Genomic DNA, 17,507 nt, shown 5'->3' with positions numbered 1-17,507 from the left:
GATTAGGACAGTGGTATTTTCCGTCAAGTGTCTCGTGCATCATTTACACTTGCCTCTGACCTTCGGGCAGTTGAGTCCTGTCTAGTGCAGGGGCACAGTAATCACATAGCTTTTTTTTCTTTAAAGGTGCCCTAGAATTGAAAATTGAATTTACCTTGGCATAGTTAAATAATTAGAGTTCTGTACATGGAAATGACATACAATGAGCCTTAAACACCATTGTTTCCTCCTTATGTAAATTTGGTTTGTGCAAAAGACCACTGAAAAACAGGTGAATCTCAACATAACACAGACTGTGACGCAACAGTCATGATCATTAATATGTACGCCCCCAACTTTTGCATATGCCAGCTCATGTTCAAGGCATTAGAGAAGCCAGTATTAACGTCTAGAGCAGCACAGCTGAAACAACAGACTTTATGCAGGTAAGCAAGCAAGGACAATAGCGAAAAATGGCAGATGGAGTAATAACTGATATGATCCATGATAACATGATATTTTTAGTGATATTTGTAAATTGTCTTTATAAATGTTTCTTTAGCATGTTGCTAATGTACTGTTAAATGTGGTTAAAGTTACCATTGTTTCTTACTGTATTCACGGAGATCAGAGTCATGTCGTAATTTTCATTATTAAACACTTGCAGTCTGTATAATTCATAAACACAACTTTGTCATAAACATTCTTTATAAATCTCTCCAACAGTGTGTAATGTTAGCTTTAGCCCTGTTAGCTGCAGCATAGGCTACTATCAAACTCATTCAGAATCAAATGTAAACATCCAAATAAACACCATACTTACATAATCGGATATGCTGCATGACGAACACTTTATAAAGATCCATTTTGAGGGTTATAATAGCTGTGTTTATGCAATTGCAAGCTTGGGGGCGGGGAGCGCAAGCATTTAAAGGGGACACACGCTGGATCGCCGCATATTTAATTATGCCCCAAAATAGGCAGTTAAAAAACTGAATTAAAAAAAAAAATCTGTAGGTTATTTTGAGCTGAAACTTCACAGACACATTCAGGGGACACCTTAGACTTATATTACATCTTGTGAAAAGGCATTCTAGGGCACCTTTAATAATGTAGTGAACCACTCGATATACACAAATCACATAGCAATTTAATTTTTACTTGCTTGTATGTGACACGTGTGCTGATTGAGTGATCAGCAATCAAGAGCATGCAACAGAAGTGCGCACTCACTCTCTACCATCAGTTAACTTTAGTAATATGTTACTATGTCCGATACCTCCATTATGCTCTCTGTTTGATCTGTTGTCTGTGTTTCTTTGTCTGAGCACAAACACTGCACACATGCTGCATGGTATTGTTTTTTTGGTATTTGGGCATTTTAATGAGTACGAGTACACGAGCGCAGTATCAGACTTGATACCGATACTGGTATTGGTGCATCCCTAAAAATATAGCCACAAGTAGCAATAATCGGGGTCCAAGCACTAATGGCCCATGTAGATGATTAAATGTATCTTTTGAAGTGGATTTTTGGTAGCAAAGTCCATCTTAAATCTTCATGGAAAGTAAGGGTTTGTTTGTAAAGTGTGTGGTGTATTTGTGGACTCAACATTTAAATTTAAATATTTGTGGATATTCAACATTTGAATTTAGATTAATCTAATGTCATAGGTTGTCACAAGACAATTTCAAATAAATGTGAAGATATCATTTGTTGCTCAAAACCAAATATATATATGTAATGCACACTTAAACAGCAAACTCGTAGGGAGTTTGCTGTTTAAGTGTGCATTACACAAGGGAAACATATCAAGTTGGTCCTGTTCAACAAAAGAGGGTGAGCTTTGACCTGAAGCCTCGCAATTTGTCTGTAGAAGTGAGAATATTTTCATCTTTGCCTTGCATTTGTTATACAAGGGTGGATTAGAACTCAGAACCTCTGGCACACTGAACAGAAATTCTGCCAGTAGTCCATCAGAACACTATAATTTCAGATGCGGATCCACGTATTTATTGACTAATGTAAATATTGTTGATACTAATGACATATTGTATTATAGTAGATGTAAGGATGAAACTATCATATTAAACATGAGGTCTATGTCAATAAATTTTGTGCATTTATTATTGTAATAATACAATTACAATACACCCTAATACATAAATACACTCCTGTCCCACACACTTTTTAAAACAAAGTTATGCCATTGTGAGGAGGAAATATCACGAGAGTGAGTCAGTGAGGTATAGCAAACAACAAAGTGTGGATAAAACAAATCAAGATTATGCATATGCTAATGAGATTATTAAGCTCTCTCAATAAAATTATTCTCTCATCCAGAGTGCTGAAAACACCTTACAGATGGCGAGTCCTGCTGATCAACACAATGTAAATGGAACAAGAACAGAGCCCAAACATGTATAATGCCATTTTTACAAACCAGCAGCAATGTAAAACCAAAAAACAATATTATGAAAATGTAATCTATTAAATGATCTAAAAAGCATTAAATGCCACTAAATATAAAGTATATGTAGTTGATCATTTATGTACTTTTATTATTTTTTATTTCTTGTTTTTGTGTGTTTTCTGGGAGAGTTTGGTTAATCTGGCCAACAAAATATCACACTCCATTCTGCATTATGCATAGCTATATGTTTGCACATTAGAATCTAAATTATAAAACTGAACCGAGATCAGGTAAAACCATTAGACACTGGTTCATGGGTCCAGCCAGAGATCTTATAATATGGATCTAAAAGGCTCTGGTTCAGCAGACGCCTCCTAGCGGTGAACCTCGAAATGTTTCGAACCGGTATATGACGTGACGAGGTCTCGTTGCTGAAATCACGTGACTTGTCCAGTCTGACGAGCTCCGAGCCACGGATTCACATACGTCTCCGGTTATTCAAGCAGCGTTTGGAACGCTAATTCGGTGATTTCAAACCAAATACATTTTGGTTGGAGAATATCTATTAGAGAATAGGATGAATGAAACGATGATGGAGACTGATGAAATCAGCTGCGTCGAACATTTCCTAGTAATAAAGATGGAGCAGCCTGAAAACAACCAGACCACAATGGGACCAGATGTGAAGCCGAAAACATGCCAGACGACACCTATGCAAGAGTGGAAGAATGAAAGACAGAGTAAGCTGGTTATTTGTCACTTACAATGTAACAAAATCAATTAAAATAATTTGTTAATTGTGTTAGTTTTTGATCATTACTAATTAAAAGCCATATAATGCACACCAGATGTTCAAATGTCCACAATAGTAGGAACATTTTCAGACCAACTATATTTTAAAGGTACACTGTGTAACTTTTTTTTTTTTTTTTTTTTTTGGTTCAAAATGAATAACATTTAAATAATGAGTCAATACATTATCAATCCTTCCAAAACAAGTTTTCACTTAAATTGCATAAATTTCATCAAACAGTTGCGGGGACAATAAACAAAATTTCTCAAGAGCAATTTTTAAGAGGACACAAATAATACAGCCAAAATTGCACTTGTAAGGATATGGGTTCACAAAGGAAAGCCTGCTACTGCTATTACCAGCATCATCTGTATTAAAGAATTTTTTTTTTTTTTTTAAGTGAATAAACTCAGTAAGTAGGCCTTGACAGAGTTCCACAACTATTGAAGAACTTTATTCTCTCCCACCGGACTTTTGTGCAAAATTTGCATTCCAGGGTAGATCGGCTGATTATGCTGCAAATTATGCCGATTAGTAGGCAGGCGCTTCTGCGAGCAGCTAAGTGTTGTTGTGGAACACGTGACCAGGGATGGGCAGTATTTATGATACATGTATTTCAAATACAAAATAGTATTTTGTAATTTGTATTTGATAGGGTTGATGAAAATGGCTTTGTATTTTGTATCAAAATACTTTAGTGTTTTGTATTTTTGTAGTTTTAAAATACTGCAAAATACTTTGCAAGAAGTCTACATGATGACATCATAAAAATGCAGCTTCTGATTGGTGCTTGCTCAGTGGTTTGCCCAGACTTGAGTTCAGAACAGATGTTAAGTTTTGGTGTTGGTTTTAGTAGCTTAGGCTAAATAGTTTAACATTTTACAATTTACATAACGTTCTTGAAAACTATAATACCGAGCAGCAGCCCCCTATATTTATGATTAACAATCAAATGATTAATTAGTTAGATACTAGTTGCTATGAATACAGGTGCCATCAGTTGTCTTCTTATGAATTACTTGTTTGTCATTGAGTCAGTGTTGCTGATGCAAAGTAGGCCCTTTGTTACTAAACACCAAGTAACTAAATTAGGATACAGTTATGAGTCATTTGCAAACATTATACTGTTGGTTACTTTAAAACTAACCTTCATCTGGGAGATCAAAGTGAATATTTGATCTGTTAAAGACACAATATGTAAATTTTCGCTGCTAGAGGTCGCTTATTCAGTCGCTTATCCTTGATTTTGTGGAATCATGGGAGGTGTTTTCTTCACGTCCACAGCCGGTGGAAAAGAATCGGGACGGGACTCGGTCAGAAATCATGTTCATGGATGAGATTATTAACGTTACCAAGTGATGTTGGAGCTGAACGAGACTGCTGGAGTGAATGTTAATGAGAGACGAGCACGACACATGCCTCAAGAGCAGCAGAACTTTTATTATGCCACAGTCGCTGCTTCCGCTTTTTTTCAGTCTAACGTATGTGGAGTAACGCAGCGCTGTTTATCATATCGTTAGCCTCATAGCATTAATTGCCCAGATCATATTTCAAAGGCAGATATCACAATTTGGCCAAAAAATGACTTAGGTAATTATGCTATGAGGCTAACGATATTAGATACATTTGTGTGTTGAAAGTTGTTATAATGCTACTCTGCGTTCGCTCGGCGGCTGCTATGAGACACTGCAGTAAGCTAGATCGATATTAGTCATGGTAAAAAATGGTACTCGCTGTAAATCAAGAAAACGAGATTTAAACAAGAAGCTATATAACATATAGTTTTCTGTTGATGAATGAATCCAAACAGTTCCTCATTTGTTTTAATAAAACATATAATGGTTTCTACTAAATAAAACCGGAAATTGAGGGTATGATGTCATTGATAGGTGATGCACGGACACAGGTTGTGTCCTGTTTAAAATTGCTTATTTCTCTGGATTTAATAATTCTTGGAAACATTTGGGATAATGTTCACAAGTCAACAAAATATATAACATTGTTCTAGAGGTTTTTAAATATTTTAATCCAAAAATCCTACATATTGTGCCTTTAACTGGTTGCATGTCAGATTTATTGCATGACTCGGGCAGAGAAAAGCTTTTGCTATCAAACATTGTTTGTCAGTCAGTGTAATGGTGAAGGGATAGATCAAATAGGCCAATTGATGGAAGGTTTGTGGAGAAATTTCATGCTCCCTTGTAAAAGTATTTTTTAGTATTTTCAAAATACAAAAATACAGTAGTTTATTTTGATACATGGTGTGGCTGCTGTATTTTGTAGTTTATTTTGATACATCTAAAATTAAAGTATTTGGTAATTTATTTTAAAATACATTTTTATGTATTTTTGCCCAACCCTGCACGTGACACTGTCTCTTGCGGGAAGCAGATTGCAATTCCACCGGCATAAATGCCTGGGTATACTTCATTCTCCGTGTTCCGCTGCGTCTAGCGCAAAGTTGAGCGTGCGAGCCTTTCAGAGTATACTCTTTTGGCGGTAAGCGTGGAGAGATGCGTTCGTGAAAATAGCATATAACAGTATGACGGGACAGATGAATTTATTGAATAAATTCATTATATTTGTTTTGTTTTTGTGCACAAAAAGTATTCTCATCACCATAATGTTAAGGTTGAACTGCTGTAGTCATGTTGACTATTTTATCGAGGACTTTAATACCTTTCGGAACCTCAAAAGGTGCAATGACGTTGCTGCCTATTGCCGCTTTTCCACCGCGTGGTACTACTCAGCTCAGCTTGGTACGGCACGGCTCAGTTCGCTTTACTTTCGGTTTGCTTTTCCATTGCAGTTAGTACTGCTTCAGAGTGGGTGGGATTATAGACTGATCGTTACAGTTGCGCCACCTCTACTGCCGTGGATCCGCTCCTCGTCTACTGACCACGGTACAGCCATTTCTTTTTTCAAGTTGCGTGTGACAGTCGTTTTAAAGCAAGTCAGTTCACGAACAAATGATACTGCGGTGGCTGTTACTGACTATTTAAATCTAGCAGGTTTGGTGTTTCGTGTTTCAAATCCAGTGACGCTGGTAGTGACGATTCTTTCTAAACCAATCAGTGATCTGCAGAGTAACAGAAAAAAAACCCCCACCAAAAAACGTGTTGAGGTGGTCACATAAACGTTATAACAGGGGATTGGGTTCAAATTCCATGCTGAACACTTCATTTTTAATGAATCAGGATACATAGTAAGAGGTCTACACCTTTGTATAAAAATGTTCAGTTTCATTTGAGCAATGTTCATCTCACTTTATTGTCCTTGAATTTATTTTAGATCTGAAGGAACTGAAAGAAGATTCTGTCATTTGCCATCAATGTGGGATGTGTTTCATTGACCAAGCAAGCCTTAAGAAGCACATCAGAATTCACACTGGAGAGAAGCAATTCACCTGCCCTCAATGTGGAAAGACTTTCACACAACAAGGACAGCTGACACGTCACATGAAAATTCACACTGGAGAGAAACCTTTCTCCTGCTCTGAGTGTGGAATGAACTTCATAGAAAAACACAAGCTTAATATTCACATGAGGATTCACACTGGGGAGAGGCCTTGCACATGCCCTCAGTGCGGAAAGAGTTTCACACAACAAGGACAGCTGACACGTCACATGAAAATTCACACTGGTGAGAAACCTTTCTCCTGCTCTCAATGTGGAAAGAGTTTCACAGATCAACGACAACTTACAGTTCACATCAGAATTCACACTGGGGAGAAGCCTTTCACTTGCCCTCAATGTGGAAAGAGTTTCACACAACACGGACAGTGGAAACGTCACATGAGAGTTCACACTGGAGAGAAACCTTTCTCCTGCTCTCAATGTGGAAAGAGTTTCACAGTGAAACAAAGCCTTGAGAGTCACATGAGAATTCACACTGGAGAGAAGCCTTTCTCCTGCCCCCAATGTGGGAAGAGTTTCACATTGAAACAAAGCCTTGAGCGACACATTAGAATTCACACTGGAGAAAAGCCTTTCACTTGCTTTGAATGTGGGATGAACTTCATAGAAAAACAACAGCTTAATACTCACATGAGAATACACACTGGAGAGCAACCCTTCATCTGCCCTCAGTGTGGAAAGAGTTTCATTTTTAAACAAAGCCTTGAGAGACACATGAGAATTCACACTGGAGAGAAGCCTTTCACCTGCTCTGAGTGTGGGATGGGCTTCATAGAGATGCAAAAGCTTAAAATTCATATGCGAATTCACACTGGAGAGAAACCTTTTACCTGCCCTCAATGTGGAAAGGGTTTCACAGTAAACAGGAGCCTTAAGAGACACATGAGCATTCACACCGGAGAGAAACCTTTTGCTTGCACCCAGTGTGCAAAGAGTTACACAGTGAAACAACACCTTGAGAGTCACATGAGAATTCACTCTGGAGTGAAGCCTTTCATCTGCTCTGAGTGTGGAAAGAGTTTCATGGAACAACGACAACTTCTAATACACATGAGAATTCACACTGGAGAGAAACCTTTCTCCTGCTCTCATTGTGGAAAAAGTTTCAAACAACAAGGACAGCTGAAATGTCACATGAGAATTCATACTGGAGAGAAGCCTTTCTCCTGCTCTCAGTGTGGAAGGAGTTTCACAGTAAAGAGTAACCTTGAGAGTCACATGAGGATTCACACTGGTGTGAAGCCATTTTCCTGCTTTCAGTGTGGAAGGAGTTTCATGCAACAAGGACAACTTCAAGTTCACATGAACATTCACACTGGACAGAAGCCTTTGATCTGCTCTTATTGTATGAAGAGTTTTACATTGAAACATGTCCTTGAGAGACACATCAGAATTCACACTGGAGAGAAGCCTTTCTCTTGCTCTGAGTGTGCGATGAGCTTCGCAGAGAAACAAAAGCTCAAGGTTCATATGAGAATTCACACTGGAGAGAAGCCATTCTCCTGCTCTGAGTGTCCGATGAGCTTTGCAGAGAAACAAAAGCTCAAGGTTCATATGAGAATTCACACTGGAGAGAAACCTTTCATCTGTTTGCAGTGTGGAAAGAGCTTCACAGTGAATAAGAGCCTTAAGATACACATGAGTACTCATATCGGAGAGAAGCATTTTACCTGCTCTGAGTGTGGAAAGAGTTTTACAATGAACAGCACCCTTGAGAGACACATGAAAATCCACACTGGAGAGAAACCTTTCACCTGCCCTTGTTGTATAATGAGGTTCACAGTGAAACAAAGTCTTGAGACACACATGGGAATTCACACTGAAGAGAAACCTTTCAACAGAGGAGTGGAATCTCCTCTACCATCACCTGTAGGCAGCATCAGTCCAAATAATGCAAATTCAGTTATAGCGTACCTGGACACCCCCCATCTATCAGAGGAAAGACATGTAGTCAATCAGTTTAAATGATTAGGAGGCCATGACTCTAAAGAAGCCAATGGGACAATTTGGCAAAACTGCGATGCCACACAGCAAAATCTGAGTTAAATAAACTCTGCTCAGAGTACATATGGTCCCACTCTAGAGTGTTAAAGTAACACTGAAGCAGAATTAAAGTTAATGAGATAATTAAGCAATTAAGTGATGCTTGAGCATTAGTGATGAACACCTGCTGTTAACAAGCAGAATCGCTTAAGAATAAAGAAACACAAGAACTACAACTGACTTCAGCCACAACCTTAGATGAAATCAACTAAAGATAAAAGAAGACATTAAGACAGGGATGGGCAAACTCTGTCCTGGAGGGCCACTGTCCTGCAGAGTTTAGCTCAAACCCTTATAAAACTCACCTGACTGTAGCCTTCTAGCAATCCTAAAGACATTCACAGTAAATTCCCCAGTGTTAAATTAACACTGCTCGGTGTTCATATGGGAACCATCAGCAGGTGTTAAAAGTAACACTGAAGCAGTGTTAGAGTTAATTAGATACTTAAGTGATTGAGTAATGGTTGTTTGATTATTGAAGACACCCGATGATGATGAGTAGAATCACTGAAGGAAAGAGAGACACAAGAACTACAAGACTTTTTTTCAATTACAGTTCATTTTGAGAATTAACACCTGGGAATTTACTGTGAATTAGGGAATGAAGCCTCTTGAATCTTTGAAGCTTTTCTCTGATTGTTTCGGGAAAAGATTCGAAGCATCAGGAGTGTCGAAAACAGTGCCATCTTGTGGCAGGTAAAATTTACAGCAGCCATGAACCCGAGAGTGCAGCTCCGTTGTTTCATCCAGTAAGCACAAATAAAAGCCTGACAACGCTAAATGTTCAGTTTTCTAATTCACATATTAAAGTGTGGCAATATATTAAATTTAACAATTATAATAATATTAATTATAATAATACCAACAGAGCTGACTGATACACGTAAATGGTGCTCTAATAATTTTATGGTTATTATACTGTTTATATGGCAGAATATATGATCATGTAATATATGCTATAGGCTTATATATAAAAATCTTAGTAAAAGGACGTTATCTTCCATAAAGCCATAGAGAACTGGTCTGGTTTCAAATATTCTGACACGCAAAGTGAAGCATTCATGTGGCTGGAAAGAAAGCGAGGCTTCGTTTTTCGTTGATCACGTGTTTCTCTGAAAACAATACGCACTCCGGCATGGAACTTCATGAGAAATAGCGCTGCATACTCGATACATGCTTTGAAGCTCCTGTGTCATATGTAACATCACTATTGTGAATGACTTTAGGATTACTAGAAGGCTACAGTCAGGTGAGTTTTATAAGGGTTGGAACTAAACTCTGCAGGACATTGGCCCTCCAGGATCGAGTTTGCCCCTCCCTTTTCTAAGCTATAGATGATTAAACAACTCCACAAACAGCATTACGATCATATAAGATCAGATCAGCTTACACATTCTGCTTGTAAAACTTTTGAATGAACATGCCGTTGTAATGCTTCTCTGTTAATTCTCAATAAGAGCTTCTGTAGACATATTATGGAAATAAAGTCAATCTGGTTAATAATAAGTGAAGCTGGTAATGCTGTTTGTGGAGTTGTTTAATCCTCCTCTGCTGAGATTTTGAGAGATTTAATGTCTTTTATTTTCAGTTAATTTCATCTAAGACTGTGGCTGAAGTCAGTTGTAGTTGTTGTGTAGGTCTGCAAACTTTTGAAATGCATGTGACTTGAGACTGAGCTCTTGTCAGGGCAGACCCTCCTACTTTCGATTTTATCAAATCAGTATTGTTTTTATATTTTTTGGCCTCATGTGATTGGACTGTTCTCGACTTTCAAGTAGGTGCAATTCTCTCTGAAAGTAAATTATCTTTATAAAAAATCCTTTCACAAGGCATTCAAATTATGAAAAAAAAAAAAGAATGATGGTAATGGAGCTTAGATGGAGTTGACTAGATGGATACGATGTAAGTTGTGCCTTTTATTGTTTTCCCCGCTTGCTATTTCAAAGTCCTGTTACTGAAGCGTTGTGGGCATCGACACAGAAGGGGTCCAATCACAATGTCTTGTGTACATGATATAGTTATACAATGGACATGTCTCTTTTCAAATAAAATATGAGTCTTTAAGTGTCTCTTTATGGAAGTATTATTATATGTCCTATATTAAAATAGACAAATAATATAGTGTCTCTTCTTCAACTGGACATACAATCAGTCATGTCTGGCAACTTGACAAATATGTTGTCAATTTCAATAAAAAAATAATAAAAAAGAATGGTTTATAAGTATTTTAGAGATCACAGTTTTTGCAAACTTATATATTTGGCTTTATTAGGCTTAATGAAACTATAAAGAATTTATGTGCAATTTATGTCAATTTATTTTCTTTAAACTGAGATCTTAAAGGATTTGCTATCCTGTGGCTCCCTGTAGTGGACAACATTAGTATTATGAATTGCATTGATACAAATGGCTGATAATTTTTTATTTTTTTTTTTCATGATTACTGTATTACTGATAATACACCCACATTAAACTCTAAATTCACTGATTCATGATACCTTATTTCATGATTTTTTAAACTAAGTAGTAATGATACATTAACAATTACATTCAGTCCATGCCATATGTAGCTCTCTAACAGTGTTCATTGTAAAACATCATCTATTGTAAAGGGTCATTTAATAATGGGTTGTTGTAGCTCTGTGCTATTTATTTGAAAGGAAGTACCGTTTCTATTAATGGGTAAAGCTACAGTAACATCTTCAGCTAATCAGCTTGAGATCCTTTCCATCTAAACTGGTCATATCTCTTAAGCCTGGTAGTGAATGTTTTATGAGCAGTAGAATAATCATACTCTCTTATTTAGATATGAGAAAGAAACATACTCAGCCGACCCAGACCTCCTGTTGAGGAGGAAATATTACGAGAGTGTGTCAGTATCCAGACAGCACTGTGACGGTAGGTAGGTATATCAAACAGAAAAGTGTGGATAAAACAAGTCAAGATTATGCATTAGCTAATGAGATTATTAAGCTCTCAATAAAATCATTCTCTCATCCAGATTTTACAGATTAAGTGCTGTAAACACCTTAAGATGGTGACTCCTGCTGATCAACACAATGTAAATGCAACAAGAATAGAGCCCAAACAAATGACACTTTTACAAACCAATAGCAAATGTAACCAATAGCAAAATGTAGTTATTAAATATCATCTAAAAAGCATTAAATGCCACTAAATATAAAGTCTATGTAGGCTATCATTTGTGTTCTTTACTATTTATTATTTCTTTTTTTGTGTGTGTTTTCTGGGAGAGCTTGGCAAATTAGGACAATTAAATATCACCCTCCATTTTGCCCTACTGCATACATATGTTTGCACATTAGAATCTGAATTATAAAACTGAACCGAGATCAGGTAAAATCTTGTTAGACACTGGTTGATGGGTTCAGGCAGAGACCTTATGGATCTTAAAAGGCTCTGGTTCAGCAGATCAACGCCTCCTAGCGGTGAACCTCGAAATGTTAAACGTATGACGTAACGAGGTGTCGTTGCTAAAATCACGTGACTTGGCCAGTTAAACGAGCTCTCCGAGATACGTCTTGAGCATGGTCTCGAGCAGCGTTTTAGTTCGGTGATTTCAAACCAAACCAATTTTGGTTGTAGAATATCTGTTAGTGAATAAAGTGAATGAAACCTGACTGATGGAGACTGATGAAATAAACTGCATCGAACATTTCCTAGTAATAAAGATGGAGCAGCCTGAAAACAACCAGACCACAATGGGACCAGATGTGAAGCCGAAAACATGCCAGACGACACCTATGCAAGAGTGGAAGAATGAAAGACAGAGTAAGCTGGTTATTTGTCACTTACATATAATAAAATCTGATATCTAATGGAAAGCCACATGAATCAAATGATTTATGTTTACATCCAAAATGATTACACAAGATGTTCAAATGTCCACAATAGTGAGGAAAATGACAGACCAACTATATTTTAAAGGTCCACTATGCAATTTTGTTTGGTTCAAGATTAACAACAATACATCATCATTCATCAATCCTTCTTCCAAAACAAGTTTTCACTTGTTCACTATGGTAAGCCTATTATAAGGCTGCATCCAGAATCACTATCTTGAGTAGGCACTTATTTTGAAAAAGTCATTACTTCACAACCGTTTACAAAGACTTTGGTAAAGTTGGTTTTATATTCGCACATTCGGACATCCGTATTCAATAGCCTTGTTAATCACACTACATTGGACATTCAGTGGACATTCACAAGTAAATATGCCATTAAAACAATACTTGCCTATTTTGATCGACTGTGAAAAATGTTGTAAGTTGACAATCGTTGGTTGTCAATATCATGTCGCTGCTTAAAATTCGCAAACATTAATTTATTGCACATTTATTGGAAAGCCTGAATTCATCAGAAGTCTGAATGTGCGAATATAAAACCAACTTTACCCAAGTTTTACAAAGTACTGTACATAGGGATGTTCAGCGGAGCTTTTTCATTCATTTTTCCCATAGGGATTTAAAAAAAGTATTTGTTAAAGCATTATAAGCCATGAACCAAATCAAGCAAAAAAGTTTTCAAAAATCTGACAAACAGACAAAAGTACAAGACTGTTCTAAACGGCTTTAGTGAGGGAAAGAACTACAATCCCATGAGGCATTGCAAACAGCATAATCAAATTATAAACAATGGAGAAATATAAAACTACTCGATTACTAATGTTATATATATATATATATACAAATGTTAAAAATTTCACCCAAAAATGAAATTTCTGTCATTAATTACTCATGTCGTTACTCGTGTATTACTCATCAATGATTACTAATTAATTGTGCTGAACAAATGAGTCCGTCCATGGAGGCCCCACCTCGCAACTGACAGGACTTAAAGGATCTGCTGCTAACCTTCAGGGGTCTAGTGGAGTCCATGCCTTGAGGGGTCAGGGCTGATTTGGCAGAAAAAGTGGGACCAACACAATATTAGGAAGGTAGTCATAATGTTACACCTGATCAGTATATGTGCACATTCAAGAGTTCAATAGAACTGTTTCTTCACAGACTGAAGGATCTTTATTTATTATTCATATTCATCTTGCTTTTTTTTTTTATTTATTTTTTTTATACAATAAAATAAAATATAAACAATTAACCAAACATTCCTTGACAATAGCAGTGGTCCAATAGCATGTAGAATGGATAAAAAGAAATAGAAAGAAATCACAACAAAAATGCTGAGGTGGTCAAATAAAAGTTATAGCATGGGGATTGGAATTTCATGCTGAACAGTTCCTTTTCAATGAATTAGGATACATAGTAACAGGTCTACACCTTTTGCATAAATATGTTGTTTCATTTGGAGTTGAGCAATGTTCATCTTATTTTGTTGTTTGCACATCTATTATTTTGGCTATCTCACCTTTATTGTCCTTGAATTGATTTTTGACATTGATCTTTTAATGTTTGTTTTAGACTTGAAAGAACTGAAAGAAGATTCTGTCATTTGCCATCAATGTGGGATGTGTTTCATTGACCAAGCAAGCCTTAAGAAGCACATCAGAATTCACACTGGAGAGAAGCAATTCACCTGCCCTCAATGTGGAAAGACTTTCACACAACAAGGACAGCTGACACGTCACATGAAAATCCACACTGGAGAGAAACCTTTCTCCTGCTCTGAGTGTGGAATGAACTTCAGAGAAAAAAACAAGCTTAATATTCACATGAGGATTCACACTGGAGAGAAGCCTTTCATTTGCTCTCAATGTGGAAAGAATTTCACAGTGAATCAAAGCCTTGAGAGACACATGAGAATTCACAATGGGGAGAAGCCTTTCACCTGCTCTCAGTGTGGAAGGAGTTTCACACAACACGGACAGTGGAAACGTCACATGAGTGTTCACACTGGAGAGAAACCTTTCTCCTGCTCTCATTGTGGAAAGACTTTAACTGTGAAACAAAGCCTTAAGAGTCACATGAGAATTCACACTGGAGAGAAGCCTTACTCCTGCCCCCAATGTGGAAAGAGTTTCACAGTGAAACAAAGCCTTGAGCGACACATTAGAATTCACACCGGAGAAAAGCCTTTCACCTGCTTTGAATGTGGGATGAACTTCATAGAAAAACAACAGCTTAATGTTCACATGAGAATACACACTGGAGAGCAACCCTTCATCTGCTCTCAGTGTGGAAAGAGTTTCATTTTTAAGCAAAGCCTTGAGAGACACATGAGAATTCACACTGGAGAGAAGCCTTTCACCTGCTCTGAGTGTGGGATGGGCTTCATAGAGATGCAAAAGCTTAAAATTCATATGCGAATTCACACTGGAGAGAAACCTTTCACTTGCCCTCAATGTGGAAAGAGTTTCAGAGAAAACCGGAGCCTTAAGAGACACATGAGCATTCATACCGGAGAGAAACCTTTTTCCTGCACCCAGTGTGCAAAGAGTTACACAGTGAAACAACACCTTGAGAGTCACATGAGAATTCACTCTGGAGTGAAGCCTTTCATCTGCTCTGAGTGTGGAAAGAGTTTCATGGAACAACGACAACATCTAATACACATGAGAATTCACACTGGAGAGAAACCTTTCTCCTGCTCTCATTGTGGAAAGAGTTTCACAGTAAAGAGTAACCTTGAGAGTCACATGAGAATTCACACTTGAGAAAAGCCATTTTCCTGCTTTCAGTTTGGAAGGAGTTTTCAAGGACAACACAAACAATTCACACTGGACAGAAGCCTTTAGTAATAATTCCTTACATTTATATAGCGCTTTTCTGGACACTCAGAGCGCTTTACATATGGAAGGGGGAATCTCCTCAACCACCACCAATGTGCAGCATCCACCTGGATGATGCGATGGCAGCCATATTGCGCCAGAATGCCCACCACACACCTGATGATTGGTTGAGAGGAGACAGAATGATAAACCAATCAGTGGGGATGATTAGGAGGCCATCACGGTCAGAGGCCAATGGGCAAATTTGGCCAGGATGTCAGGGTTTACACCCCTACTCTTTTCGAAGGACATCCTGGGATTTTTAACAACCACAGAGAGTCAGGACCTCGTTTTAACATCTCATCTGAAGGACAGTGGTTTTTGACAGTGAAGTGTCCTCATCACTATACTGGGGTGTTAGGACCCACACAGACCACAGGGTGAGCACCCCTCACTAACACCTCTTCCAGCAGCCACCTAGTTTTCCCAGGAGGTCTCCCATCCAGGTACTAACCAGGCTCAGCCCTGCTTAGCTTCAATGGGCAACCAGTCTTGGGCTACAGGGTGATATGACTGTTGGCTTTCATCTGCTCTTATTGCATGAAGAGTTTTACATTGAAGCATGTCCTTGAGAGACACATGAGAATTCACACTGGAGAGAAGCCTTTCACCTGCTCTGAGTGAGGAAAGTGTTTCATGCAGCAAGGACACCTTGCCATGTTTTTCTGATGCTGTAACCATGCTGTGCAAAAAATAACATTCATGATTTCATAATCTGCAAGGCAAATTAAATAAGTAAAACTATACTTTGGCATTGTGGTGCAGTATTTTCACTTCCATGAATACATTTTATAGATTCATTTATCAATGTTCCTATATAGACAAAGCCCATAATCATAGTTTAAACTGTAAACACACAAATAAACACTCATTATTACTCAAGACAGCCATCAAAACCAAACTATCCAGTTATAATGTAATATATAATTAGTAATGTTTGTGTTAAGGCTCCGGTATACTTCAAACAAACTTCTTTTTCGTTCTTCGTTTAGGGGTAAAACGAAGTTCGAAATGCGTGACCAGCGATATACTGTAATCGAACATCTGACGCCACCCACACTGCTAAGAGCGACGTTTAGATGAATATGTAAATATGTGCTGTGCACTTTCTTCTCAGTAACAAAATAAACACAACAAAAATGAGAAAACAGCAAGCATTTATTATAGAAAGCATAAGAAAAGTGTGTGATCATAACAGCATGGGAATGTTAGCACTAGCTCTGCAAATTAGCACTCCAGTCACGTCACGTCTTCATATAGCACTTTATTCAATAGATTGCTTAAAATCAAGCAGCTTTACAGTATCAAACATGAAAAACAGTGTTAGTGCCTCATTTTTTTACAAGCACAACTTCATTTTGTACTATAAAGCAGCTATCTAGTCTGTTCATGTTTTCACCCGCGGAGATCTTACCTCAACAAACTCTACAGATCAAATGAGTCAGAGACGCGCTCCACGCGAGAGAAGGCGGAGCCTCGGCGCGCACCCCGTTACGTTATCGTCACTGACCAATGGTAATACGAAGGTGTTTTGGTGCTGGAAAGAACTTTTCCTGAAAGTTCACTTTGGCAAGCCGTTTCGAACTTTCAAAAAGAACACAAAACGAACTTCGTTTTGGCCCGATTTTGTTCGAAATGACGTCACATCAGTTCTTTCTTCGATTTCGTTTGAAGTATACTGGGGCCTTTATGCTTCACTGAACAATAAATGTATATCTTCAGGATGAACACTTTACATATATATATTTATAGAAAATGTAAATGTACTATGTTTTCTGTGACAAGGTTAGTGGGTGATTCAGTCTCACACACTAGAAAAGATGTAGGCTACATCCTACAACTACCTACTAAACTGCTGGTTAAATTACCCCACTGCTGGTGCATTTGTGCCAAACTGTATTAAACTCAGTTTACGACTCTAACCATGGTTCCTTAAGAAGAGGAATGAGACACTGCATCTTGAATTGATAATCTGGGGAACGCCATCAGCGCGACTGGTGTGAAAACGTCAAATTTTATTGATAGACGACAGTCCATGGTGTCATTAGTGGAGAGCTGTGAGTATAAGAGCGTGCCTGTAATGCACATCATCAACTCTTTTGTCTAAAGGAGACACG

At 37.8% G+C, this 17,507-nt stretch overlaps 2 protein-coding genes across 4 annotated transcripts in view; both read left to right on the top strand.

The window, feature by feature from the left end:
• LOC125271747 (NACHT, LRR and PYD domains-containing protein 12-like) overlaps window positions 1–17,507 on the top strand; it is a 1,137,836-nt gene that overhangs the window by 816,209 nt on the left and 304,120 nt on the right. The gene's annotated exons all lie outside the window — the stretch shown is intronic.
• LOC125271499 (zinc finger protein 420-like) lies at window positions 763–16,136 on the top strand. Its single transcript, XM_048195538.1, has 5 exons — window positions 763–3,133; window positions 6,478–8,566; window positions 11,452–11,543; window positions 12,288–12,437; window positions 14,084–16,136. Exons 1-5 carry the CDS (start codon window positions 2,971–2,973, stop codon window positions 15,274–15,276), a joined length of 3,687 nt encoding a protein of 1,228 aa, XP_048051495.1. The 5' UTR covers window positions 763–2,970; the 3' UTR covers window positions 15,277–16,136.

This window comes from Megalobrama amblycephala, linkage group LG7 (assembly GCF_018812025.1).
Source record: "Megalobrama amblycephala isolate DHTTF-2021 linkage group LG7, ASM1881202v1, whole genome shotgun sequence".
Classification (NCBI taxonomy): Eukaryota; Metazoa; Chordata; class Actinopteri; order Cypriniformes; family Xenocyprididae; genus Megalobrama; species Megalobrama amblycephala.
The sequence above is the reverse complement of the archived record's forward strand: the minus strand, read 5'-3'. Positions and strand labels throughout refer to the sequence as shown.

Coding starts and splice junctions, on each gene's coding strand:
- LOC125271499 (XM_048195538.1), top strand. CDS start 2,971: ATGAATGAAACGATGATGGAGACTGATGAAATCAGCTGCGTCGAACAT. Junction 3,134..6,477: donor GTGGAAGAATGAAAGACAGA/GTAAGCTGGTTA, acceptor AATTTATTTTAG/ATCTGAAGGAACTGAAAGAA. Junction 8,567..11,451: donor CATGTAGTCAATCAGTTTAA/ATGATTAGGAGG, acceptor TCTCTTATTTAG/ATATGAGAAAGAAACATACT.